The 26,589-nt window shown below is 50.1% G+C and overlaps 1 protein-coding gene across 39 annotated transcripts in view; it reads right to left on the reverse strand.

Annotated features, from left to right (window-relative positions):
* Nucleotides 1-26,589, reverse strand: part of TNS1 (tensin 1) — a 214,210-nt gene that overhangs the window by 68,380 nt on the left and 119,241 nt on the right. For all 39 annotated transcript variants that reach the window (XM_074010045.1, XM_074010043.1, XM_015432758.4 and 36 more), the window contains 7 exons: nucleotides 24,871-24,954; nucleotides 20,457-20,569; nucleotides 19,941-20,001; nucleotides 19,655-19,730; nucleotides 18,945-19,074; nucleotides 16,255-16,320; nucleotides 14,810-14,926 (listed from right to left, as the gene is read on the reverse strand). In XM_074010045.1, the coding sequence (XP_073866146.1) occupies nucleotides 14,810-14,926; nucleotides 16,255-16,320; nucleotides 18,945-19,074; nucleotides 19,655-19,730; nucleotides 19,941-20,001; nucleotides 20,457-20,569; nucleotides 24,871-24,954 (647 nt within the window). The remainder of the gene's footprint in view (nucleotides 1-14,809; nucleotides 14,927-16,254; nucleotides 16,321-18,944; nucleotides 19,075-19,654; nucleotides 19,731-19,940; nucleotides 20,002-20,456; nucleotides 20,570-24,870; nucleotides 24,955-26,589) is intronic.

Genomic DNA, 26,589 nt, shown 5'->3' on the forward strand with positions numbered 1-26,589 from the left:
AGCAGCAGCAGACTGGGAGCCAAGGGGCCAGAATTCTAAGGGGTGATTTTGGACAGGCCTCAGTTTACTCCACTGTGCAATGGCAGAGGGCAAGTATGGGTGATCCCTAAAGTCCTGTTTGGATCTTGATCCTCAAGGATACAACTCAGAGAAGATGCTCTACCAGGCACTGTTTGGATCCCAGAGCCTCTGAACTCGGCGGTCCTGTTTCTCCTCTCCTGCTTGGTCCTGCCCGGGTGGCTTCAGGCTCCAAACTTGTATGAGGCTATTTCTGAAGCAGCCACGGAGCCCCTGAGGCTAGGACAGAAAAGGGGACTTAGAGGAAGTCTGTAAATACACGCCAGGCTGCAGAGGTTCCCAGGGCCATGCAGGGCAATCGAAAGGCTGATTTATTTACATCAGTGAAATGCTGAAACTCAATCCCCGGAGCAAGCTGACCTGGCAGACAGCGGCAGGCAGCTCCTCACCCAGAGCAGAATTAGCTAGTCCACAGCCTCTCGGGCCTTTCCACTGGGGCCGGCAGAGGGAGGGGACAGGGAGAAGGCTGGGGCTGACCAGCTCAGCCACTGTGGCTCCAGATCCGTTGGGCTGGCCTCTCCCTTCCCCATCACTGGCCTGCACATGTCTCCAGGACACAGGCACAGCACTGGGCAGAGCTGGACAGGCAGGCTTCCCACATTAACTCAGTTCCTATTCCCTAGGTTCTCAAACCCCGACTGCATAGGCCAGCAGGGCAGGGCTCCTCAGGACTCCTACCCTTGCAAGAAGTGATGAGAAATGTTATGCTGAGAAATGGTGGGTGTCAGAATCCAAGCTCTATCCCTACCTGGCTGTGTAAACATCAGTAAGTTACTTAACCTCTCTGTGCTTGTTTCTTCATCTGTGAAATAGGCACAAGAGAACTCAGGTCACAGGAGAGTCAGGAGGAGTACAAGAAATTATGGGTACCTAACAGTATCTCACATATGGGAGGGTGTATATTAAAGGAAGTGAGGGGGTAGATTCTCCTCCTCATCCCTAACCAAATCACTGGGTGGGAGCATCAATTAATACAATCCTTATGAAGGCCAGTCTGGCCCTGTCTATAAAAATTATTTCTTCATATATTCTTCTACCCAGCAATTCCACTTCCAGAAACATGTCCTATAGATAGACTTACCCAAATGAAAATGGTATATGTGCAGCACTACTCACTGCAGCATTCTTTTGGAAACAGCAAAAGATTGGAAACAACTTAAATGTTTCTATGATTTAAAGGCAGTTTTTAAAAACCTAGTTATTAAAACATAGCACAGTGGAAGAGTATGCAGCTGAACAAAATGAGAAGACTCTTTACCTGCTATTATGGAAAGATCTTTACAATGTATCATTCAATAAAGAGGCTGAGGCCAAAGCCAAATCCTTACTATGGCTACAAGGCCCCAGGTGATCTACTCCCCGTTACCTTATTTCCCAACACAACCTCCATTCAGTCACGCTGTCCTCTTCCTGGCCTCCCAAACATCTCAGGCGGGCCCCTGCCTCAGGGCCTTTGCACCTGCTGTTACCTCTGCTTGGAATACTCTTCTCCAGATATTTGTCTGGCCAGCTCCTACACTTCTTTCAAGTCTTGGCTCAAGTGTTTCCTCCTCAGAGGGCCTGAACTGACCAACTCCCCTTTTTAAAAATGTTAGCTAATTAAATGCCCACATTCCCAATCACCCTTACTCTGCTCCATTTTTCCCAGAGTATTTCTCAAGTTCTAACAGGCTCTGTCAGTTACTTATTATGGTTGTTTTTAAATGTGTTATTGTCTGCCTCCACTAGAATGGAACCACCACATGGCAGGGATCTTTGTTTCATTCATTGTTCCGTCCCCAGCATCTGGAACAGTAAGTGGCCGGCACAGAGTAAGCACTCAGTAAAGACCTGTTGGATGAAGAAGCGAATATGACTGAGAACAGCTTATGTACCAAAGAACATAGAAGATGTGGGTTTTTTCCTTCTCTTCATCTTCTTCGATTGCATGGACTCAAGGTTAGGCCTATCTTCATGTCATTCCCACCCTCCTGCATGCTGATGTGTTTTCTCAAAGGGAGGAGGCCATAACCTGCAGTCTGATGGTCACTGATGACCAGTGCCAGGGAGGTAGGACCCCTGAGCAGAGGGAGTGGGTCACACCTGGGGATGGAGCCCGGTATTTAGATGATGTTGGGGAAAAGCTTCACAGACACCTAGTTCTGTATAATGGGAAGAACACTGGACTTGCAGCCAGAGGCCTCAGTTCAAAGTCCAGCTCAAGAACTGGGATGGTTGAAGGTGAACTCAGGGAAGCATTTTATAAAGTGCAACCCATGGTCAGGTAGCGGTATTAGCAAAAGTTAATGCTTAGTCATGACTTCCTGTATAATAATTGCTGAGCTAGGCGCCCAAAGATTATTTCTGTTAATTCTCAATGCTGTAAGACAGGTACTAGCCTTCTCCCCACTTTACAGGTGAGAACACTGAGGCCCAGAAAGGCTCAATGATTTGCCCAAGGTCAACAAAAGGCAAGAGGCAGAGCTAGGGCTCAAGCCCAGACAGCCTGAGTCCCAAGACCATGCTTGCAATCACTACAGGACCTCCCAAGGATTTTCCCACCTAAAGACTATCACCTCCCAATGACGTAGGTTCCACCTCTTCCCAGCCCACTCTAAGACACTGTCCTTAATTTTAAAGGAGGCAGCCTATTACTGAAGCTATGTGAGCTCAGTGGCTTTGGTAGGATTTTAGAAGGTCTTGTGCCTGGGAGAGGGACATAGAGAAGAAAGAAGGAGATTTACAGGGGATGAATCATCCATGAGCAGCTGAGGAAGTAGAGGGAGGGTTATCAAAGGAAAAAGGACTGATCATTTGCCAGACCCCAGATCCCTTGAAACCTTTTCCCATAAACGGCCTCAGAACTGTCCATCAGACAGAAAGCAGGGACTCGGAGAGTGGACCACGAGGGAGGGGCTCTGCTGCAGGAAGATGGGGTGCCAGGTAGCAGGCAGGGGAGGCAGTGGGTAGATGCAGGCAGGCTCCAGGGAGGATGCCGCCTCTCCAAGGCTGATGGAGAGACTGGCCCCAAAGCCAGGCCAGGACAATGAGTGAAGAAGCTCAACTTTGCCAAAGCAAATCAACCTCTGAAAAGGCAGGGAGGAGCGCCCAAGGTCTGAATCGATCCAGCAAGGAATCATCTGGAATAATCCAGGAAGAGGACCTTCACCACAGAGGGCTAGATGCTGCTGTGAGCTGAATGGGGAGGCTGGAGGACTGGAGGCTGAAGGCAAGAAAGCCCACTGTGGGAGCCACACACCCACCAGAGCCAGGGGTGGCATCAACCCACCCCCACCTGCGTGGGACTCTGAGTGGCCTGGTGGAGTCTCCCCAGGCAGCCACATGGGGAGGAAGTGAGGAAAGGCAGCCCTCAGCCAGCCAAGTTCACCAGGGCAAGAAATGCAGGCTCTGTGGACACATCTACTGCGGGTTTGGTGTTCTTTATTTTGTAAAGGTTGCTTTGAAAAACTGAAAACGAAACAAAGGAGAAAAGAGGCCCCTGCACCCCTTCAATAGCAGATGGGGGAATGGAGCCCCAGGACTCTGATGAGAGCTTCCGGGACAGCTCAGCTCAGCTCAGCTCCTGGGAGCAGCAGGGGCCCCAGGGAACACCAGCCCCTCCCTCGGCCCCACACTGCAACTGTTCTCGCCTCCCTGGCCTCCTGCAAGGGTGTCCTGGCCCTCAGCTCACCTCCACCACCTCCAGCATCCTGCTAAGATCCCACCACCCCACCGCAGTGACCAGAGCAATTGTGTGAGGAAGCCAGTCAGATTTGATTGTTTCTCTTTCCTTTTACTTTCCAGACGTTGAGCAACGTTTTTATGCCACTTCTTAATCTGAAAAACAATTCTGCCTTCAGTGCCGTCTATCCTCCCAGGGGCCCTTCAAATGCAGACCCTCTGCAAAGCCAGCTCCTCTGATCACAATCATCCCCAGAAGACAGGGGACTTGCCCGAGCCCCTTACCCACAGGCTGTGGGTCAGAGTGGACACAGCACCGGGCTGACACCCCCACCCCATCTCCAGACAACCCCAGGGCACAGCTTTCTGTATCCCCAGGACTTGCACAGTGGCCACCACCTAGCAGAGGATCAGTTAAGTATCTGGAGAAGAAAGGAAGGAAAGGAAGAAGAGAGGGAGGAAATGATGGGTGCAAAGCGGCTTTAGGTGGGTAAGAAAAAGTATTTGATAGAAGCTTAAATTTCTTTTATTGGATATAATTCGAGTCAGTATCTTGGGGTCCTGACAGGTCCGGATGACTTGCACTTGTCTACAGGTCTGGCAGGAGAGGAAACAGGGAGGGAGACTGAGGGGAAAGAGTTCACACTCCCCCGACCCCTGCCTCAATCTGGATATTTGAGCACAAGGGAGCAGACTGTGCCCAGAGCTCTGGCTAGCTTTGAGCGTGGCTCCGGCCTTCCAGCCTGCACCCGATGGCAGAGATTACAGAGCACCAAAGGCACATTCACTCGGGAGGGTATTGGTTTACTGTGTGTTCCATGGGCAGAGGCTGCTGCCCAAGCATGCCAGCTGCCTCGCAGAGCAGGGCCAGCTAAGGGTCCAAGGGCATTGAGACAAACCCAGCGCTGCTCGACAGGGAACAGGGCAAGCAGGTGGCTGGCAGATACCGGGTCAGTGGTGTCATATTTTTACCTGCAAGGTCAGGCTTGCCTTGTATTTGAATTCTCAAGACTCTGATTGTGCCAGTGAGTCAGGAGAGGACTCTCCTCTTGGAGGAGGCAAAAGAACCAAGAATCCTCCTCAAGGAGCTGTCTCATCCAGGCCTCTGTCTTGGCCTCTATGCAGACCAGCACACACTAAGATCCACACCTCTTGTCCCTCAACATCGGCAAAAGAACCAAGAATCCTCCTCAAAGAGCTGTCTCATCCAGGCCTCTGTCTTGGCCTCTATGCAGACCAGCACACACTAAGATCCACACCTCTTGTCCCTCAACATCTCTACCCAAGGGGGCCAAGAGGACAAGAGGACCAATCTCCCTGCCACAGCTGATTCACCCTCTCACAGTTGGGAAGTTCTACCAGGCGGCTAACCCAAACCTCTCCTGCTAGTATCTCAGCCCTTTGTCCTGTATGATGTGATAGATCAAGGACAGAAGCTTTCAGTAGCATCTTTGAATTCCTCCCTCCCCTGCTACTGCCCCCACCACCTTGAAGTCACAGGCCAGAAGGGGCTATCCCCTCTGGAGGCCAGGTGACCATTTCCCAACAAAAATCAGTTCAGGGCCAAATCCCAGGCTCTCAGCACCCACATATAGAAACTCACCCCTGAAGTCCTCTGCTCAGATACAAGGGGCACATGTATCACTCTCCAGAAACCTTGGACTATTTCCCTGAGTTATCTGGGACCACCTGCAATCCTGTACTCCCCTCTCTTGCTGGTTTCTCCCACGTCTTACTCAAAAGTTCAGACGGCAAGAATGTCAGACCCTGAGAAAATACATCAAGGGCAAACTGTGTGGTGCACATGAGTTCCCTCCCGCAACCCCACCCAGAGGGAGCACTGGGACTCTGCTCCCCACTGCTGAAGTGTCTCACTCTTGAACCTGGAGGACACCTTCTCACCGTTCTCCCATCTGGCCTGGGCCCCAGGAGATGAAGGGAGACAGGGCTACATAGGCCCGGGACTGGCTGAAAGATAGAACTCATGGGCTTTTTTGCTGTTCTGCCATCCAGGGATCTGAAACTCGGCCTCCCTCTCTGTGTAATGGGGCAGCCTTTCCAGGCTAATCCAGGCACCTCTTCTAAAGCTGGAAAGAGATCAGGCCACATAGCCTAAAGCATTTTGGGCTACAGATGAAGATCATAAAATGACAGGTAGCAATACAGATCCCTGACTGGTTGCAGACCCACCATGTTGGAATCCTGCCTTCACCATTTATCCAGAAGACTTCCTTGGACAAGGTCCTTAACATCACTGTTACTTGCCTCAGTTTCCTCATCTATCAAATGGGAACACTATTTGTGACCAGATGTTAATGTGAAAGTACTTGGGTCTCTGTTGTAAAAGAGGCCTGAGGACAATGAATGACACATTTCAAAACTAAGGCAGGAGACAACCATGCAGGCCTTGCAGAAGAGATGACTAACATCAAGAAGTGAAAAGACCACTCACAGAATGGCAGAACATATCTGCAAATTATATACCTGATAAGGGACTTGTTGCCAGAATATAAAACGAATGCTTACAACTCAATAATGAAAAGACAAAACAAAAATTTAAAAAGTAAACAGAGGATGTGGATGGGCATTTTTCTAAAGAAGACCATAATGGCCAATTAACACGTGAAAAGATGTTCAACATCATTAATTCTTAGGAAAATGCAAATCGAAACCACAATGCGATACCCTTTCATACCCACTAGGATGGCTAGAATCCCAAAGACAGAAAGTAAGTGTTGGTGAGATTGAGGAGAAAGTCTCACACATTGCTGGTAGGAACGCTAAATGGTGTAGCCACTTTGGGAAACAGTCTGGCCGTTCCTCAAATGATGACACACGTGATCCAGCAATTCTGCTCCTGGCTATCTACCCAAGAGCAATGACAACCTAACTCCACACAAAAACTTGCACATACAAGTTGACAGCAGCATTCTTCATGCAAGCCAAAAAGTTGAAACAATGCAAATGTTCATCAATTGATGGTGATGTATGGATAAACAAAATATGGTATGGTCTACAACAGAATATTGTTCAGCAACAAAAATGAATAAAGTAGTGATACATATTACAACATGAATGCACCTTGAAAGCACTGGGTCAAGTAAAAGAGACAAGACACAAAAGACCACATATTGTATCACTCCATTCACGTAAAATGTCCAGAATAGTCAAATCTACAGAGACACAAAGCAGATTAGGGTTGTGAGTTGGGGGCAGAAATGGGAGTGGCTGCTGCTGGTTATAAGGTTCCTTTGGGTGGGGGTGATAAAACTGTTCTAAAATGAGATTATGGTGATGGTTGTACAAGCCTAAATATACTAAAACCCATTGAATTGTATACTTTAAACAGGTGAAGTTGTGGTATTAAATTATATCTACACAGCTATTAAGTTTTTGAAGAGAGTGATGGCTGAAAACAGTTTTGTGGTTCCAAACTATACTGCCATACACACCACGCACAAACATATGTATCAAAAGTGTAAAAAGATCAGGAAGTGGAAGACTGTAAGAGGAACTGTGGAGAGCATGGTGTTTGGCAGCAAGTCCCACCTTGCTATGGGCGTCTCCCTCATCTCAGTGAGTCTGCTCAGAGGCTCAGCAGGTACCCTGAGGGTGCATGGAGGATGTGAAAGACAGGGGCCTAACTGTCTTTCACATGCGGGGGCGCACTGGCCACCTCAATCCAGGTCTTTGCGGGGGCCAGGAATACTGACGGTTTACTTTGGACCAAGGTGAGAGAGAGCCAGCTCCTGGGTTACCTGAAATGTTGTCCATGAGGGCCACCTGCAGGGGTGAGAGATTTCAGCAGGATGAGGCTGGAGGGAGCGAGGGATGACTGGGCTGAGGAAGGGGGTCCTGAGCATCTGAACAGAACCATGTTCGCCACCCAAAGGGAACAGGGAATGAAAGACTTTTGGGCAGTTGGACGGGGTCTCCCAAATACCTACAGAAGTGCCTCAGGAGAGAAGCCAGAGGGCATTCAATGCCTCTAGAATCTTCCACTGGCAAAGAACCCAGGAGATATCATTTGTGTCTCTGTCTCCACACAGAGCATGCCTGTGCAACCTCACCAGGCAAGGAAGAATGTTCTGGAATGTTCCCCCTTTCTTCTCTTCCTAACCCTAAATACTATGTCAGGAAAACAGAAAGAAAACTTACTGAGCCTCCCCACCAGCATCACCACCCCCGCCCCCCAACCAACACACACACACACACACACACACACACACAGCTAGCAGCCAGATAGGAGCTGACAAGGGGGAGAAGCAAGTTCACCAGCACCGGGCATATTTATTTGTTACCAACTGAAGGAACTTGTATTACCTGAGAGTGGCTAGAAAAGGGATGGAACTTGCCCTAATGTCATCTGGGGGAAGGGGAAACAGAGTAGACTTAAAGGGCAGAAGTATGCAAAACAAGTAGCATTTTAATCACATCCTACAAGTTCCGCTTGTTCAGCCCAATAAGTACAAAACAGCACCCACCTATAGGTGTTTGGGGAGGATTAACCAAGAGAACATACAGTCAGTGGTGCCTGGCACCCAGAAAGTACACAGTGCTCTCATCTCATGGTCATCGTCAGCATCAGCGTCCTCAACACTGTTAGGGTTTTGGAGCTGGAAGCCCTTTTTGAAATCCATTATCCTTAATTCGCTGATAATGAAACTGAGAACCAGAGAAGGGAAGTAATTTTTCCAAGGTCACATAGCAAGTTGATGTCAGAGGCATGTCTCCTGACTCCCAAGAGTGGGGCTCCCAGAACAGAGCCAGCTATAGGTGGTTCCCAGAGAGCAGAGGGACATGGTGAATGTGGGCTTTTTCTAAAGAGGAGAGGGCTAAAATCACATCTGTATCTTCTCTCCTCCAGCACTTCAATAATAATAAAAACAGACACAAATCACTGCCAGCATGGCATGCACCACTCTGCTTTTCACATTTTATGTATATTACCTCATTGTATATCAGACAATGCTATAGCGAAAGTACTGTTATTGAACCCATTTTACAATTAAGACATTTGGATCTCAGAAAGGCAAAGTTACTTGGCCAAGAAACACACCTATAAACAATAGAGCATAGAACCAGATCTTCTGATTCTGGGTCCCCCGGCCTTAATCCCTAGAATAGAGATTGGTCTGTTCAACCTAATTTCCAGCTTCTCATCTTCTATGCACAACTCCCTTGCTCCCTTTGAAGCTAGGCATGGGTGTGTGGCTTGTTTTGGCCAATGAAACATGAGCAGAAGGAAAGCATGTGAGTTTTAGGCAGGAGCAGTGTGCAAGTCATGGTGTCCTCTTCCCACAGCCGCAGCAGTGAAGGAAGCACCTGCAAGATGAAGCCACCCTTAGCCTAGAGTATCTGTGATGAACAGAGACCTTGCTGACCCCCAGTGAACACATAGAATGAGCAAGAAATACACTTTTGTTGGGTGAGGCCACTGAGAAGGTGGGACCATTTGTCACTGTGGCATAATTGAGCCTCTCCTGACTGATAAAACCACTAAGCCATGCTCCTTCCTGCTCTGAGCCCATGGGTTGGGCTCAGAAGGAAGCCTGGCAGGACCCTCTTAGGTCTTCACACGTCATGAAAAGACACAATGCTTGAGCTCAAAGAAATGGAAAGAAATACTATCTACTCCAGCCCTCACATTTCATAAGAAGTAAAAAGGACCTATGGAAAAGTAGTTACCAGAGACACCCAGAACCCAAATCTTCTGCCTCCCAGGCCAATGTCTACCCATGCCTGTCTATCTCTCCATGTCTCTCATCTATTTATTTCTTTCTCCTTCTTGGTCTCTGCCTGTTTGCTGTATCTCTTTCCCTCCCTCTTTCCTCTTTCAAAAAAAAAAAGTATCCCAGAGTCCTTGGATAAGCCCAGCTCATAAGAAGTCATCACAGAACAGGGATTCCTGGCTCCAGGCAGAGGCTCCTCCCCAACCCAGACAAAAGCACTTGGGGAGTGGACTGGCACCCTGCAGAACTGGAAGATCTCCTCTGAGGGCTGAGAAGCTTGGGCACAAAACCAAGGCCCCCTGTCACCAGCTCCCGGTTCTGGTGGGATTATCCATGGAAACAAAGGAAGTACTGATGGTTGCCAACCAGGAGAAACCCAGAAGTGGCGTGGACACCAGCCCCTCGCCCTTGTCAGCCAGGCTGGGAGGCTTGTCATTCTCCTGCGTCACCCTGTCCTTTGTCCCTGAGAAATCTACTTTCTGAGAGCACCCCTCACTTGCCCAACCCCTGTTCCTATCCTCTGTTGAGTCAAGAGAAACTCTAAACAACCCATGTCCAAGGAAGTCACGGAAAGGTGGGGATGGATGAGAAGGCAGGGAGGAACCCAGGCCTGGTCAGCCCGCAGGCTTCTCAGAGGCAGAGGGCAGCCCACATCCCTTGGTTCAGGGCTTGCTTCTGAGAAGGCTTGCCCTGGAACACTATGGAGGAATTTGGAGCCTGCTCTATACAGCAGAGGCAAAAACACAGCGCCAACCCTACCCATGGGGACCTGGAATCTGGGCACGGGGCGTCAGATCTCAGGCCAAGTTGCTAATGGGGCTTCTGGAGGCTGCAAAACTGGTGTTAGCCAGAGTACTGAGCTGGCAGGCTCCAGACCTAACTGGAGAGGGGCAGAGGCTCCTGCAAGGAGGGGACCAGACCTCTCCCCATCACCCATCCTTGACCTCCCCTTCCTCCCCACTCAGGATCAAAGGCCTGGGGCATCCAAATACATGTGACCCAGAAAACTCCTTCTGAGGTGTGAAGAGCTGCACTGTTGCCCCACTCAGATTCCTGTGTTGCAATCCTAACCCCCAGCAGCTCAGAATGCCACTGTATTTGGAGATACAGCCTTTAAAGAGGCAATTAAGGTGAAAAGAGATCATTAGTGTGAGCCCTACTCCAATACATCTGGTGTCTTTATAGGAAGAGATGAGGATAAGGATACAAGCCGAGGGAAGATGATGTGAAGATACAGGAAGAAGACAGCATTTTCAAGCCAGGGAGAGAGGTCTCAGGAGAAACCAACCCTGCTGAAACCTGGATCTCAGACCTGTAGCCTCCAGAACTACGAGAAAACTCATTTCTGTTGCACAAGCCCCCCGGGTCTGTGGTGCTTTGCTGTGCTGCCTGAGCAGACTAATAATACTTCAGGCATAAGAAGCAGCAGAAGGCACTGCTCTGGAAATAAAGGGTACCCAAGATGGCAGACACCCCACTCCTGGCCACTGTCCCACAACAGACAACTTTGTCCAGTTGGAGGGTCCTTATTAATGAGCTTCCATTTGATTCTTCACCCTCATCACGCCCCCTGCTCCTGGCCCAGGAGCAGGTGAGCCCAAAGTCTCCACCACAGCCTCAGCTTGCTACACAGAGACACAGCTGGACCCGTCCCACCATGAAACGGGCTTCCCTGTGTGGTAGTGAGTCCCTGTCATCATTAGGGCTTGCGAAGTGAGACAACGATCCTGAAGGAGCCACCTGAATGGATTAGGGGTGTGGGTTCCGGGGTGCTGGTAAGCTGAGCTCCAAGGGAGGTAGAAAGGGATTTGGATTCCAATATCAACTCCACCTCTTGTCTCATGACTCTGGACAAGATTGCTAACCTCGGCCTACTTCCAGGGTCTTCATCCAGGAAATGGGGTTGGCACAGGCTGAGCTGAGCTAATGCCAAGGAGGGTCCATACATGGGGGTTTCCTGCCCCATTGGCAAGCCCCCTCCCTCTTGGGTTTTATGACTAGCCTGGCCACCTGAGCCTGAGAAATCAGCCTTCAGAGAACAGAAATTCAACAGAATTCGGGAGAAGGCTCTAAGTGTCACAGTACTGCTAGCTGTAAACTTGAACTTGGAGTTGGTCTGGGGGACTGCAGGCAGTGAGGAAAGGGTTAAACGCAGAGCAGTTTCTGAGATGATGGTTAAGTTAGGGGCAGCAGGAGGGCCTCCTAGGGGACCAGGAGCTCTGAGCCCGGTGCTGGCCATGCCTCACTGCCAGGAGAGGGCAAGGTGGGGACACAGGTCACACTAGAGGATGCAGGCCAGAGATGACATCTGCTGCTGACTGCCTGGCTGGGTGCTCCCTGCCCCCGCCATCTGAGTCTCCTGGTGGGCTCCAGAGGGAATGGTCTGGCCCCTACTATCACCCTCCCGCAGTGGGCCTGAAATAGAAGAGGTAGGCAGGGGGCCACTTTCAGAAATGGCCCCAGGTCACCTTGGACACTCTTCCCTCTACCTATTTCAAGAGGCCAGCCACTCATCAGAAGCATTCCTGAGTGAGCGGCGCACACTCTTCTCTGTGGGTGGGGCAGGGGCTCAGCTGTTGCCTGCACTGAAGTTTTGCTGAACACCTGCCTCAGGGCGAGCCCAACGGCCTCCGGGGTGCCACACTCCAGCGCACCCCTCTCGCCTAACCCTCCCTCTTTCTCACAGTCAGGATTGGGTGAACTTCTCTGTCCGTGGGTGAGAGGTAGCAGCCAGAGAGGTACTAGGCTCAGTGGGACCCAGGTACTGCCACAAAACCAGATGCCCAGAGCTGGCCCCTAGGGACGTCAGCCAACCCAGGATAGCATGGTGGGCAGTGCGGTGGCTTGAAACCCAGATCTGCTCTTGACTGGCTTGGCAAGTGGGGCAAGTTACTTAACCCCTCTGTGCTTCAGTTTCCCCATTCAAACATAATAAGAGTCACAGAATGGCTGGGAGCATCAAATGAAACGGCAACTACCAAGTTCTTGGTGCCATGGCTGCTGCATGATAAATCCAGGCCTTTTCCCTTAGCCATGTCTTGCAGGCACCTGACACGCTGGCCACAGTTGACACAAATGTGTCAGAGACCCCCGAGGACACACGGCCTGCAGCCCCTCCTCAGGTCATGCTGCCCACAAGGGGCTCAAAATGATTTGTTGACTGAATCCCCATTTCACAGCAGGGCAAACCGAGACCCCAAGGGGCGGTATCTTGTCAAAGGATTTGAAGCCAGGTAGTTTGGTTGCAGAGGCTGCATTCTTAACCACATGCTAAACTGCCTCTCATGAAGGCTGCTACAGGCAGGTAGAGGGGACAGAGGGCTGGTGAGGGAAGGTCCTGGCTGCCTCTTCTGCCCCCTAGCCCTTCCTTTTTTCCCTTCTAATCCATTCCCTCAGACAGAGGGATGGAACCAGCGGGATCTTTTGGCCAGCTAAAGGTCAGCTCGTCCTGCAAGGACAGAGGGGCCCTGTCTGGAGGCTGAGAAGCTGGCCCTCTGCCGAGAGGGGGAGCCGCTCTCGGCTCTGCTGTCCCTGGGCTGCCTCCCACTCTGACCGTCTGCTCTTCTTCCTTCCCCCACAGCCAACTACATCCTAAGCCCCGTCTTTCCCACATCTCCTCCTCGCCCTTAATTATTTTACCTTTTATTTGCCTGGCACTTTATAGTTTACTAAATGTTTCTACATTTATCATCGCATTGACTGTGCACCAAGGAGAGATGGAGAGACAGTAAAAATTCTTTCCAATTGCCAAGTGTTCTTGTTAAAAATGCAAACATCCCCAGCACAACGACCAATTAGGCTGGCAGCCACTGAGACCTCAGAACAAATTTGCTCCAGCCTCTGCTTTCTGCTTGGCCGCTCAGCGCCAGGGGATGGAGGAGTGCTTTTCGGGAGCAGCCTGGGGGGTCGGAGGGGCCTGGTGGGGTGTCTTGGCCAATCCAAGGGTGCTGGGCCCCTGGGGGAGGAAAAGCACCCCAGGAAGGGGTTGGGAACTGAGGCAGGTGTGAGGACAGGCCATCCACTTTTCGACATTGCACAGAAAAAATGTGCTCTCAGCAAGTCCCCAGATTCTAGCCCAACCACCCTCCCTCATCCCACCTCTCTCTGAAACTTTGTGCACATTCTTGTGCCCCCAAGGTCAGAGGAGAAATCTTTATTCAAGAAAAGGCCCAAAGATTTTCAGAGAGGAGTCATCAAATCCAAAACCTTGGGGAGGGAGACGGAAGACAGCGCTGTGTAGAGGAAAGAGGGCAGGGGGAGGCCCCCAGGCCTGCCTGTCTCTAATTCAACTCTGCCATGGGCCCCAGGGGCCCCAGGATGGCACAGCCCCACCCAGGACTGGCTTCAGCTGGGAGGAGAAGCCGGACGCTGGGTGCTGGCATCCTTGAAAGGGCCATCCTGAGTCATGGGGGCAAATCAGGAGGTTCTGCCTCTGGGAGAGGTCTCAGTCACCCCAACGGAACACAGATCGGGAATGGGCTGGACCATCCCGAAGGTCCTCCCAGCTCCAACATTCTGCGGTCCTACGACCACCTCAAGAAAAGAAGCTCGTGGCCAAACCCCAGACAGGGCATCTCAAGAGTTCCTGGGCTCCGGGCATGCTCACTTTCAGAGCCCACCCCACGTCTCCTTACACATATGCAGATAAACCACATACATAAATAGAACTCTCAAGAGATGACCTGAGTTGCAGTGGACGATTTGACATAATGTTGGGTTTGTAGCTAAATTAAACATGTATTAATTTCAATGCTGTTGCTTCTTTTCAAATTTCAGAGTGTATCAGTTTGTTCCCAGCTCTCAAACGTTTTTGTTGGCTGTTGATGAAAGCTTGCAGGCCCTAGATCCTGTGTCTCTGTTCCTAGTACCCTGACCCCAGAGAACTCAGGCAGCGAGCCTGAAGAAACCCAGCAGTGGGTTTAATACACACGTGACAAATGTTGTTTCTGCAGCACAACGGGGGGTATCTCAAGCTCCACTCAAGGCCGCGTCCTCCAAGGAGTCTTCCCAGATCACTCCAGCTCTCAAAATCCCTCCCTGCCAATCCCAGAGAACTCACTGTCCATGGAACTTACTTGGCTGCAGCAATACACTTCCACAATAACCCCCTTGTGGCCATTTTGCTGCCTTCCTTGGCTCTGTCCTCATTTTTATTTAATATATTCATATATGTGCCTTATCTTCCCCCAGTGGACTGTGAACTCTCAGAGGCACCTCAGACTTCCCCTCTGCCTCCTCTCGAACCCAGGTCTCTTGACAGCAGGCCAAGAGAAGCAAGGTCATGTGAGCAGAGGCTGTGCAGTTTGGATAGGGGCTGGGAGCCACTGGGTCCCACCTACCCTCCATGCAGTCATCTCGATGCCCACTGAAGTTGTCGTAGGAGTCCCAGCGGATGAGGGGGTCGGAGGTGTTATAGTCCACAGACACGCTCGGCCCGTTCTCCAGGTGCTCCATGCCTAAGTGGGATGGGAAAGGCAGGGGCAGTCAGGGAGACAGTGCAGAGAGGGAAAAGGATCAGCAGCTGGAAAAACAGAGAAAGCCCACAAGCTCCCCAAAAGATGCTCCCTGAGGGACTTCTCGTTTTCTTGAGCATGGCGGGCGGGACCAGTGGTTTAAGCTGGACTGAGAACTGGGAGTCCAGTTTCTTACATTCTTGAAAAGGCTCATGCTGGGTCATAGGGGTAAACCAGGACAGGCACTGAAGAATGAAGACCCCCTGGAAGAAAGCAGGGAGGACCCCTGGCTGGGTGTCTGCCTCTTTGTCTTCTGTGTACCTGGGGCTTCTGAGGCAGTGCCAAGAGACCAGGAAGTCTGCCCCTGGAGTCAGACCCTGGGGGTGGGGGGCAGGCTGGTTATGAGCTGCATGGGGTCAGGGATAGCAGGGAAATCACAGCCCTGACATTGAAAGGACATAAAGCCTCCAAAGGTCATACCGGGCATGGCCCTGCCCCCTCTTAAAATGCTCTCCACTCCAGACAGAAACCTAGGGAGCACGGCAGAATCTCCTAGCCACCCACAGAAAACCCAGCTTAGCATTAGGACAAATACCTAATGCATGCAGAGCTTAAAAGTAGATGATGGGTTGACAGGTGCAGCAAACCACCATGGCACATAGATGCCTAAGTAACAAACCTGCACATTCAGCACATGTATCCCAGAACTTAAGGGAAAATAAAAATAAATAAATAAATTTTTAAAAACCCAGCTCAAAGACAGCATAGCTGCTAGTCAAATCTGTCAGGGTGAGTTACCTTCCTGGCTTGGCAGTCCTTTCTTTAGTCTATCCAGAGTCCCTCTGCCCATAACCTAACTTCATCCCCTTTCATTCCATTCTCAAATAAGATGGTGAACAACTGGTCTCCACTTATAACCAGTCTAGAGGCTTCAAGGTTATTATTAAACTGGCCTTCAGGTTGAATCACCTCAGTTCTCATAAATACGCATCATCTATCCAGCACCTTTGAGTATCCCCTGCCCGCCAGCCACTCCCTCCATCTACCGTGGCCCTCACTCTCTGAATATAACAGGCTGATGACCTAATGTGACCAGAACAGTTTATCCAACCCAGTGCCTCTCTGTCTGCTTTTTTATTTTTATTATCCAGAGATTAAGTCACTGGTTCATGTTTAGCTAGGGGTCCACTCTGAAACCCAGATCCTCTACTGATGGCCTGCGTCTCAAAGATAACTTGGTCATTGTGGAACAGACCGGGGTGGAAGGGTGGTGGGGATAGGGTCAGGATAAAAGGAAGGAGTGAGAGAATGAATTCTAACTTGGGTTATACCTTGAATTTTCTCTGGCCCATAAGAAAATACAAACTCCACTTTGCCATACTCTGGAAATCGATCATCTGGAAAAAGAGAAGGAAAAACAAAAATAGGCAAAAAGTCCCAAAAAGGACTCCATAAAAAGTTTTCTTCTAGAAAAAATTAAAATACCATATATGTACATGGTTAATAATATAATAATCAACGTATATTTATACATATATACATGAAATTATATCTATACAATGAAATTAAATCTCCTGCCACTCTAGCCCCTGTCCTACTTGCCTGAGGTAATGAGGTAACTGATTGTATTTCTATTTCTTTTCTACTAGCAATTTACCTCTAAGACTCTAAATAATAGCCATTATTTTTATGCCACTATTTCCAGATACCTATTTTATTTTATTTTATTTTATCTTATCTTATTTTATTTTATTTTGAGATGGAGTCTCATTCTGTCGCCCAGGTTGGAATGCATATTTATATTTTTGAGACAGAATCTTGCTCTGTCATCCTAGATGGAGTACAGTGGTGCGATCACAGCTCACTGCAGCCTCAATCTCCCAAGCCAAAGTGGTCCTCCTATCTCTGCCTCCAGAGTAACTGGACTACAGGTGCAAGCCACCACGCCCAGCTCATTTTTGTGTTTTTTGTAGACAGAGTTTTGCTGTGTTGCTGAGGCTGGTCTCAAACTCCTGGGCTCAAGCAATCCACCGGCCTCAGCATCCCACAGTGCTGGGTCTACAGGTGTGAACCACCATACCCAGCCAGACATGAATTTTAAATAACTTCTGTGGATTGACCACTATGAATATGAATAATTTGGTTCACTTACACTACTACCCCCACTTCCTCTCTTCTTAAATCTGATTATTGTTTTTATTTATTCTATTGATTGTCTTTGAAACTTTAAATAAGATAGTTAAGCCTCTATTTCTTTTTCTCTTTTTAGAGACCAGGTCTCACTCCGTTGCCCAGGCCAAAGTGCGGCAGTGCAATCATAGCTCACTGCAGCCTTGCACTCTTGGGCTCAAGTAATACTCCTGCCTCAGCCCCTGGAATAGCTGTGATGACAGGTGCATGCCACCATGCCCGGCTAGTTTTTTTTATTTTTTGTAGAGACAGAGGTCTCACTATATTTACCAGGCTAGTCTTAAACTCCTGGCCTCAAGCAATGCTCCCGCCTTGGCCTCTCAAAGTGCTGGGATTACAGGCATGAGCCACCGTGCCTGGCCATGCCTCTATTTATTGATCTGTCAATTTTCGATGGCATTTCCTGACTCCTACTATGTAAGAGAAGGAAATCTGTGACCCTCCCTTCTCTCAACTTCTGCCCAACCCCTTATTTATTTTATCAGCTATTCCTTTATTTTTCCTTGTTAAGACTGCTATCATTTACATTCTGTACTATAATTATGATGGCATCTTCTGGCTCCAGTGCAAGGAGAGCTCATTAAAGAAACACCCTTCTACATGAGCCAGGCTACACTAAGGAGATCTGGACCCTCCTCCAAGCCCCAGTTCCAGTCTTTCTCTGCCTGAGCCCAGTCTAGACACAGATCACTGCCCACTGCTTGTAGGAAAATAAGTTACAGCAAGGATGGCATCTGCTCCATGGGACACCTATCATGCCTGTGCATGTCTCCATCACTGCAGGCATCACTTCATAGTATCATGTTTGTGTGTCTCTCACTGAGGAAACTGTGAACTCCCTGAGGGTAGTGCCTGACTTCTTTCTGTTCATATCTATAGGGTCTAGCACATGCCCGACACATATAGACACACAAGTGATGCTTGGTGGGTGGGTGGATGGATGGATGGATGGATGGATGGATGGGCAGATGGATAGATGGACAGATGAATGAATATGTGGATGAATGGATAGATGAATGAAGGGATGGATTAATGGATGGATGAATGGATGGGTGGGTAGATGGATGGGTGGGTGGATGGATGGATGGACGGACAGACGGATGGAAGGACGGATGTATGGATGGATGGATAGATGGATGGATGTGTGTAAAGATGAATTGGTGGATGGAGAGAGAGATGGGTAAATAAATGTGCATTTATATGTCCCAGGCATGAATGTGATATAGATAAAACTTCCAACGAATAAAAGAAAGAAGCAAAAGCAAACACCAAACCTTTCCGAACCACCTCTTCTTCTCTCAGAAAATGGTTTCCCCTTGCGGCGGCCATACCTCTCCACTATTGCTCTTCTGCCCTACAGGGTAATTATCCCCTGCTGGTCTGTCTGCCAACTCAACAAGATTTTTGAACTCCACCAAGGCAGAGACCATGTCAGGTTTCACTTTGAATCCCCAGCACTTGGTACAGATCCTAACACAAAGCAGATGCCCAATGAATGTTGAAAAGAAATGATTATCAACAGGACACACGTGACAAACTGGGAGGACAAGATGAAGGAGAGACAGGGAAAGTAATAGAAGGCTGCAAGATATAAAACAGCCCAAGGTCTGGGAGGAATTTACCTCCACTTCTACTAACAACTGGAATTCCCAGACCATCCCGATCTCAACTCTCTCTCAAGTCTCTCTCAACTCTCTCCCATCGTCACCCTGAGACTAGACAGACCACGTGGCCCAGAAAAGATGGTCCCCATACCCATCATATCCTCTCAAACTGAGCTCCTCTCCCTGCTACAGGGGTGCCCACCCCCAGCTCCACTCAAGGAGCGCACCTTTGAAAGCATCATCAAGGTCCTCCTTCCCAAAGACAACCCCCAGGTCATGGATGGCACAGGTGTGGAACTGCACACGGAAGATGACGTCTCGGGCTGGGCTTCGGAACTTCTTGTGGTAGCACTTCAGCTGGGTGGGAAGATGGGCAGAACCAGTCAGGCGTCTGAGGCTGGGAGGTCAGGTCCCAGGGAGCCTCCTTATCAGCTCCACTGACTGAGCCCCCAAGGCTCACCCCAAACCCGATGAGGGAGAGCTCATCAACACCAAACAGGATCTCAGAGTTCTGTGGGGAAACTTCTAGAACAGCAAAGAATTGGAGATCAGCCTTGGCCTCTGGGGACAAAAATGTCCTCCCAAGAAGTTTCTGCATACAAGTCAGAGTGCAAAAAGTAAGATGGATTTAAATGGCAGCAGGAAGGACTAAAGCTAGAATTCACAGAGTCCTTGTCACCAATAAGAAGCCAGGAGGTAACAGCTCACACTGAGTGGTATTTCCCTGGAGATGCTCCAGAACAACAGCTAAGCCCAGGGTGAGAGACACGGACTGTGTGAGACTGGAAGGTCTTCCAAGAGCCCTGAGAGCCTATGGTTCCAAGCCCGGCAGCCCAGGAGGAGTAGCTGTCTTGTCCCGAGAGGCAGGAAGGGAGTAAGAAAAGAAGAGAGAGAAAATAAACAAAGATGGGGCTTGAGACAGAGGAACAGCACTCACCAAGATGTCTCCCTTCAAGAGCAGTCCTGGCTCGATGGTGATGCAGACGCTAGTCTGGCTGTCTCCTGGGATGTTGCTAAGGGAGAGAGGCGGACAGAAACCGAGAAGGCTGCTGGAGGGGAGATGACTCCCTGCTGCCCCTATGCCACAGGGTTAGTGGGAAATCTCTCTGACTCTGTCCTTTCAGTCCTCTTGAGAACACTCTCTCCTCTCCCCACCCTTCTGACCTGGTCCTTAGCCCTGGGCCTTGGGCATCCCTGGCCTCTCATGCCCATGTAATACTTACTAGATGCCAGACGTGTACACAGGTTGCATGGCCTGGTAGATGCGGAGAAATGGCCGACATCCTGTAAAAGTGGGGTGGGTGTTAGCTAAGACGGCAGAAACTGGCAGGCGGGAGGGGCAGAGGAGACAGTGAAGGGAGAAAGAGAGAAAGGAAAGAAGAAACAGGGGAAGTCGAGGTAGGAAGGGGAAGGAGGAAAAGAGGAAAGAGAAAAAGAGGAAGCAGAAAGGGGAAGAAATGCCAACTTTTCACTTGTAAAGCAAACTAAATTTATAAAAACATTGCCCATCCAACATCATTGGCCAGCAGGCGCTGCAAATATTAAACCCATTTTGAAAATGAATAGATTGGGGCTTAGAAAAGTTCAGGAAGCAATGCACTTGAGAGTCCAATGGAAGTCTTATGACCCTGTAGCTCTCGTGTTGTCTGTTACTACCCAAGGTTGCCTCTTAGAGGAGAAGATGGAAGATGAAAGGGAAGAGTTGGTAAGGGGGAGGCTGGAGGGCTCAAGGCAGGTACCTCCTTTAGACTCAAAGTTGGGGATGCCGTGCATGATCACGTGGTGCAGAAACAAGGGCTTGTTGTTCATTTTGATGGAGCCGGAGAGCAGGCCGCTGAAGTAATGCACATACCTGCAGTGGTGGAAGAAGCAGCTTCAGGGAGAGAGGTCTGCGCTGGTGCAGCAATCACTGTTCTGTCTTTTCTAAGAACATTGCCCTAGATCGCTTACCTACTCTACCCTCTCCCCAACCAACATGGTCCCCCTCCCCAACCAGGCCTCCCTCCCAGACATTCCTGCCTGCTACTGGGAGCCCCAGGTAGGAAGAGTGAGCAGGTATACCAGACCTAGAGCTGGGTCAAGCCAAGCATCCCACTTGGAGTTCGCCACCGCCCTCTGGTGGTCAACATGAATATCTCTTTCCTGCTTCACTCCCAGCCCAAGAATCTCCTGCTGTACCAAAATTTCCACCCCGCATCCCTGACAGGCAACATTTAGCTGCACAAGGCAGGCCCAACCACCAAACAGCTCTGACACCCTCACACCCCCACACAAAGCTCAAATCAAGCTTGCACTCATACTCACAGCCCCAGCTCTGCCCACAGACCCAGTAGCCACAAGGGACAGTCTAGCAAATAGTGAGCAAGACTTTAACAGATGTAGTTCACTTTCTCTACATCACACTAAAGTGCATGAAGTCCCTCTCTTGGTATCCTTGAGTTTACTTGGTATTCGAGGTAACTAGCTTTTAATAAGTATTACTAACTCTAGGGTCAACATCCCCCAATATTTTTTTGTTTGTTTGTTTTTGAGATGGACTTTCACTCTTGTTGCCTAGGCTAGAGTGCAATGGTGCAATCTCGGCTCACCACCACCTCTGCCTCCCGGGTTCAAGCAATTCTTCTGCCTCAGCCTCCCGAGTAGCTGGGATTACAGGCATGCGCCAACATGCCCAGCTGATTTTGTATTTTTAGTAGAGATGGGGTTTCTCCATGTTGGTCAGGCTGGTCTCGAACTCCCAACCTCAGGTGATCAGCCCGCCTCGACCTCCCAAAGTGCTGGGATTACAGGCATGAGCCACCGCACCTGGCCAACATCCCCCAATTCTTTAACAAAGATCTGTTGGAAGAATGGAAGGACTAACCCATACCTTCTCCTTCTAGACAGAGAGGATAAATAAGGTCCAGGAGGGGTCACTGGACTCCAGAGACACACAGCAAGAAAACACAAAGCTGGGAGTGGATGGGGAGAGCAGGAAAGAAGTCTGGACCCCAACGCATCTGCCCAATAAACTAGAGATCAGTCCTTCTGCGTCCATTAGTCAGCATTTTCCCTTTTCTTATTGGCCAGGGAATGCCAAGCTGAGTCAGTTAGACCAATCAGAATGTATGCCAAGGCCTCTGCAGGAGCCAATAGTAGGTCTCTGAGGAGGGTGGAACTAGAGCCCACATGACCATGATAAGATCCCCTCCTGTCTCTCGGCTCCTTGGCCCACCTCCAGGCCTGTGCGCCTCTGTCCCTGGGCTTGGGTGGGGCCTCCTCGGACTACTCAAGTAAGATAATCTGATGGGCAGTACCCGCTCCTATTCAGACCCCTGCCCCATTACTCAAGCCGGAAACCTGGAATAGCAGTTCCTATCAGATCTCTGGATCACGCCAACAGGATGTGTCTGTGTTCAGGGGACAATGAGTCCGGGGGCGGGTGACAATGAATGAGAGAGCTACAGGCAAAGCCCCTCCCTCTCTCTTTCCCTGCCTTCCTCTCCTCCATCTGCTCCATTCCCTGCAAGTGACACTGACAAGAAGGCAGGAGGGTGGCAACAAATGCATAGTAAACCCACAGTTGCACTTCCACATCTGGGCTCAGAGAGGTGACCCACCCACAAACAGAGGCAGTGTCAGATAGGAGCCAGGCAGACACGCCCCAACGGCACGCTGTGCAAGCGCATTTTGAACACCAGGTGATACGGTTTGGCCGCATCCTCACCCAAATATCATCTTGTCGTAGTTCCCGTAGTTCCCTCGTGTTGTGGGAGGGACCCAGTGAGAGATAATTGAATCATGGGAGTGGTTTCCCCCATACTGTTCTCAGGGTAGTGAATAATTCTCACAAGATCTGATGGTTTTATAAGGGGAAACCCCTTTCCCTTGGCTCGCTCTCTTCTCTTGTCTGCCACCGTGTGAGATTTGCCTCTCACCTTCCGCCATGATTGTGAGACCTCCCCAGCCACGTAGAACTGTGAGTTCATTAAACCTCTTTCTTTTGTAATTTGCCCAGTTTTGGATATGTCTTTATCAGCAGCGTGAAAATGGACTAATACACCAGGGAATCCCTAAATAATCCTATTCCTGAGAGGTGACACTGATCCCTGGTCTTCAGACCTTCACTGCTCAGACTCAGAGATGTGATTCTCTGCCCATTCTCTCCAAGTCACACTGTGCCATTGGAACAGCATGCTCCTCTCTTAGTATCCTTATCCTTCAAGGTCAAAGGTCAAACTGTGATTATGGTCAGCAGACACACATGGCAAGCCAGAGACTGAGAAGGCAGTATTTGACCAATTGTTCTTCTTCCCTGAGAAGACTCTCATTGATCCACAGCTGCTGTGTCTGGGGGCCTAGCCAGAATTTTCTGCACATAAAGACATCCCATTTCTGGTTGCTGACTCTGAGGCTGGCTATCAACTGTTTTGTGCCCACTATAAGGTGCTGAGTTGCCTGAGGACTCACTCACTTCTTGGGCTTCCAATTACATTGGTGGGAATAGCCCCCAGCTGGGACAGCAAAGTTCTAGCCAGCCAAGCAAGGCAGGGTGATGGGGCATGTGTTGAGACCCAGCATGGTGAGGCTAAAGAGCTCCAGGACTCACAGCTCTAGGCCCTTGTTGGCCCAGTCAATGTGCACAGGGACTAAAAAGGCAAATGGGATGCTTTGGCCTCCAGGCCCTTCTAGTCAGTGCTATTCCTCTGTCTGGATCCTTTACCCTGGGCACATTCACTTGGAGGCTTCCTTCTCCCTACCCAGATCTCATGTTACACGTCACCTTCTCGGAAGGCCCTTCCATGTGAATCAGCCCTCTTGCCAGCCCCATCACTCTCTAGCCATCATAGTTTGCTTTTTCTTTGCAGCTCTCATGACTATCTGAATTGTTTCCTTATATGTGTATCATCCACTAGAAGCTGAGCTCCCTAAGCCCTTGCCTGGCAGATTCCGCACCATGTCACCTGTGTGCAGAACGGTGCTGACATCACAGCACACAGCAGGTGGCAGGCCCACAACTCCCAGCAGCAAACGGAACTGGGCCTGTGTCCCACTGTCCAGGTCTCCAGCTTGGGCTTGGGTTTCCCACCACCCTGGCTGCAGCCTCCCCCAAAGACCACCTGCCCCTGATGCTGCCTGTGCCTTCCTGTGGATGAGATGTCATTGAGCAACACGTCACCCACGGAGCAGGATCCCTCAGGACAGTGAGACACACAACCGGGGGCCACTGCCCTGGCCCAGGCATTACTAGGCTTTCATGTACTTTCCAGTTCTGCCACTACTCGCTATAGACCCTGGCCATGTCCCCTCCCTCGGCTCAGCTTCTAATCTGCAAAATGGGATGCCTAGGTCGTCACATGACAGCTCACCATGATTCCAGTTTTTAGGCTCAAATTCACTCCCTCTAAGAGGTATTCCCCAACCATCCCCCTTAAAAGAGCCCCGTTCCCCTCCTTTCAGTTCTCGTGTCTGCAGTGCCCTCTTTCCTTCCTAGCCTCGTTGCTGTCTGACATTGTTTTGTTTGTACGGTTATTTGTTTCATGTCCATCTCTCTCATTGGGTATCAGTTCACCAAGGGAAAGGACTTTTTCCTATTCGCCTGGATATCTCAGTGCTTGGAGCCATAGTAGATGATTTAAAGTTTGCTGAATGAATAAATCCATCCCTGCCCTGTTTCCTGCCTGGGCTATTGTGAGACTCCAATGAGACCATACGGTTGAAAGCTCTCAGTAAAACTGTCTAAACTCTCCCAACAGAAGGTGACCCTTATCATGAGTCTCTGACCTCCCACAGCAGGGGGCAGTGACGCAGTCTCCTGTAGACTCATCCAAGCACTGAAGCAATCCTGCCTCCAGGGCCAAGAACAGCACACGCCTTCCTATGCCAGCGCCTTTTTATCCCCAGACTCCTGCTTGCCCACGAAGGTTGCACTGCTCTCTAGCACAGGCCTCAGAGTCAAGTGCTGTGCCAACCTGCGGGCACACACCACAGGCTGGCTCCCGGGCTCTTCTGTGTGCCTGAGCTCATACCACTGCAGGCTGGCATCTGAAAACATGTGCCTGGTACACCCTCACCTAGGCACAGCTATCCCATCCCTGTGGGTACACAAGTCTTGTCTCCACATACAGTGAGTGCACACATACATGCATGGGGCTGAGAGCCCCAGAGACCCACCTTCTTTGGGATGGCTGGCCAATGGGCACAATCTTATCCTCATAGAACCGCTTCATTGCAAACCGGTCCAGAGCCTGGTCCGCACTGCAGGGAGAGACAGGTGGTCAAAAGAGGCAACTCCTGCATCCAAGAGCCCCTTGTTTTCCCCACCCCTGCTCCCTCAGACCTGCAGAGCCCTCTGGCCAGCCCTTGTCCTGGAGGGAAGACAAGCCTCTTCCCCCTGCCATCCTGTGCTGAGAAGCTTTCTGGAAAAGAGTGCTTCAGCATCTCTCCAACTGTGTGGGGTAGCACTCAGCCCAGGCTTTAAAGCTCAGCAGCCTGGGAGCCCAGCTCAGGTCTACACTTATGAGCCCCATGCCCTGGTACAAGTTCGTGAATCTCTCTGAACTTCACTCTCCTCACCCATCAAATGAGGGTGATAATTGCCCCTTCCTCAAAGGTGACTATGGAGATGAAGCGAGGGAACATCCATAAAGAGCTTGACACACAATAGGGGTACAGGAGTACAGTAGGGGTGTGGCCTCATCTTTGCTCATCATTAAGCAAAGATGAGACTGGCTTGGGTTGCTCAAAGTCCTAACGCTACAGCCTCCTGGCAGGCCCTCCACAGAAGATTCTACCCGTCCTCACAGAGCGCTCAGAGAAATCACTTTGAAATGAAAAGATCAGGAAGCTCCAGTGACTTCCCATCACTCTTAGAGCAAACTCCAAAGTCCTCAATGAGGCCACGAGGCCCCATGGCTCTGCCACCTCCTAGCTTACCCTCCTCTTCCTCTTCCCTCACTTGCTCAGCTTCAAACACCCCAGCCCCTCACATTCCCGTCCTTCCTCTTCTTTCAGTGTGCAAGGCTCATCCCGCAGGCCTGATACGGCTCAGCCCTTCCCATCCTGGTCACTCAGGTCTCTGCTTCAGTGTCGCCTCATCAAGAGGCCTCTTCTGACCATGTACCCGCCTCTCCACTGCCCTTCTCGAGTCCCTTTACTCTTTAATGATAATTAGCACCTGCTATTACTAATGTATTTGTTTGCGTGTTTAATGCCCATGAAGGCAGTGACCTGGCTTTGCCCTCTGCCGCATTCTCAGCACCTAGAACAGAGCCTGGCACATTGGCTGTCCAATATTTATTTATTTTTTTCTTTTTTAGACAGAGTCTCCTTCTGTCACCCAGGTTGGAGTGCAGTGGTGCCATCTCGGCTCACTGCAACCTCCGCCTCCCAGATTCAAGGGATTCTCCTGCCTCAGCCTCCTGAGTAGCTGGGATTACAGGCACCTGCCCCATCATACCCAGCTAATTTTTGTATTTTAGTAGAGACAGAGTTTCACCATGTTGGCCAGGCTGGTCTCGAACTTCTGACCTCAAGTAATCCACCTGCCTTGACCTCCCCAAGTGCTGGCATTACAGGTGTGAGCCACTGCACCTAGCCATATTCCTTGTTGAATGGATAACAAAATGAATGGGTGAATCCCTCTGCCTCCCTGAAGAGTGGGATAGGAAAGGGAGTCAGTGACTGGATGTTCTTTATTCTTGTTCCAAACACCTAGGTAGGAAGAGGGCCCCCTGTTGTCCAGAGGCAGAGGAATGCATGAGACAACTTCTATATTCTATATTCTATATTGTTCTGCCAGACCCAGATCTGATCGGACATTTCTTTCTGACTCCCTTCCTGCTGGCCCAGGGAAAAAGAAGGTGGTTTGGTAAGGAAATGGGGCTCCGAAGA

The sequence above is a fragment of the Macaca fascicularis genome, chromosome 12 (genome assembly GCF_037993035.2).
Source record: "Macaca fascicularis isolate 582-1 chromosome 12, T2T-MFA8v1.1".
NCBI lineage: Eukaryota > Metazoa > Chordata > Mammalia > Primates > Cercopithecidae > Macaca > Macaca fascicularis.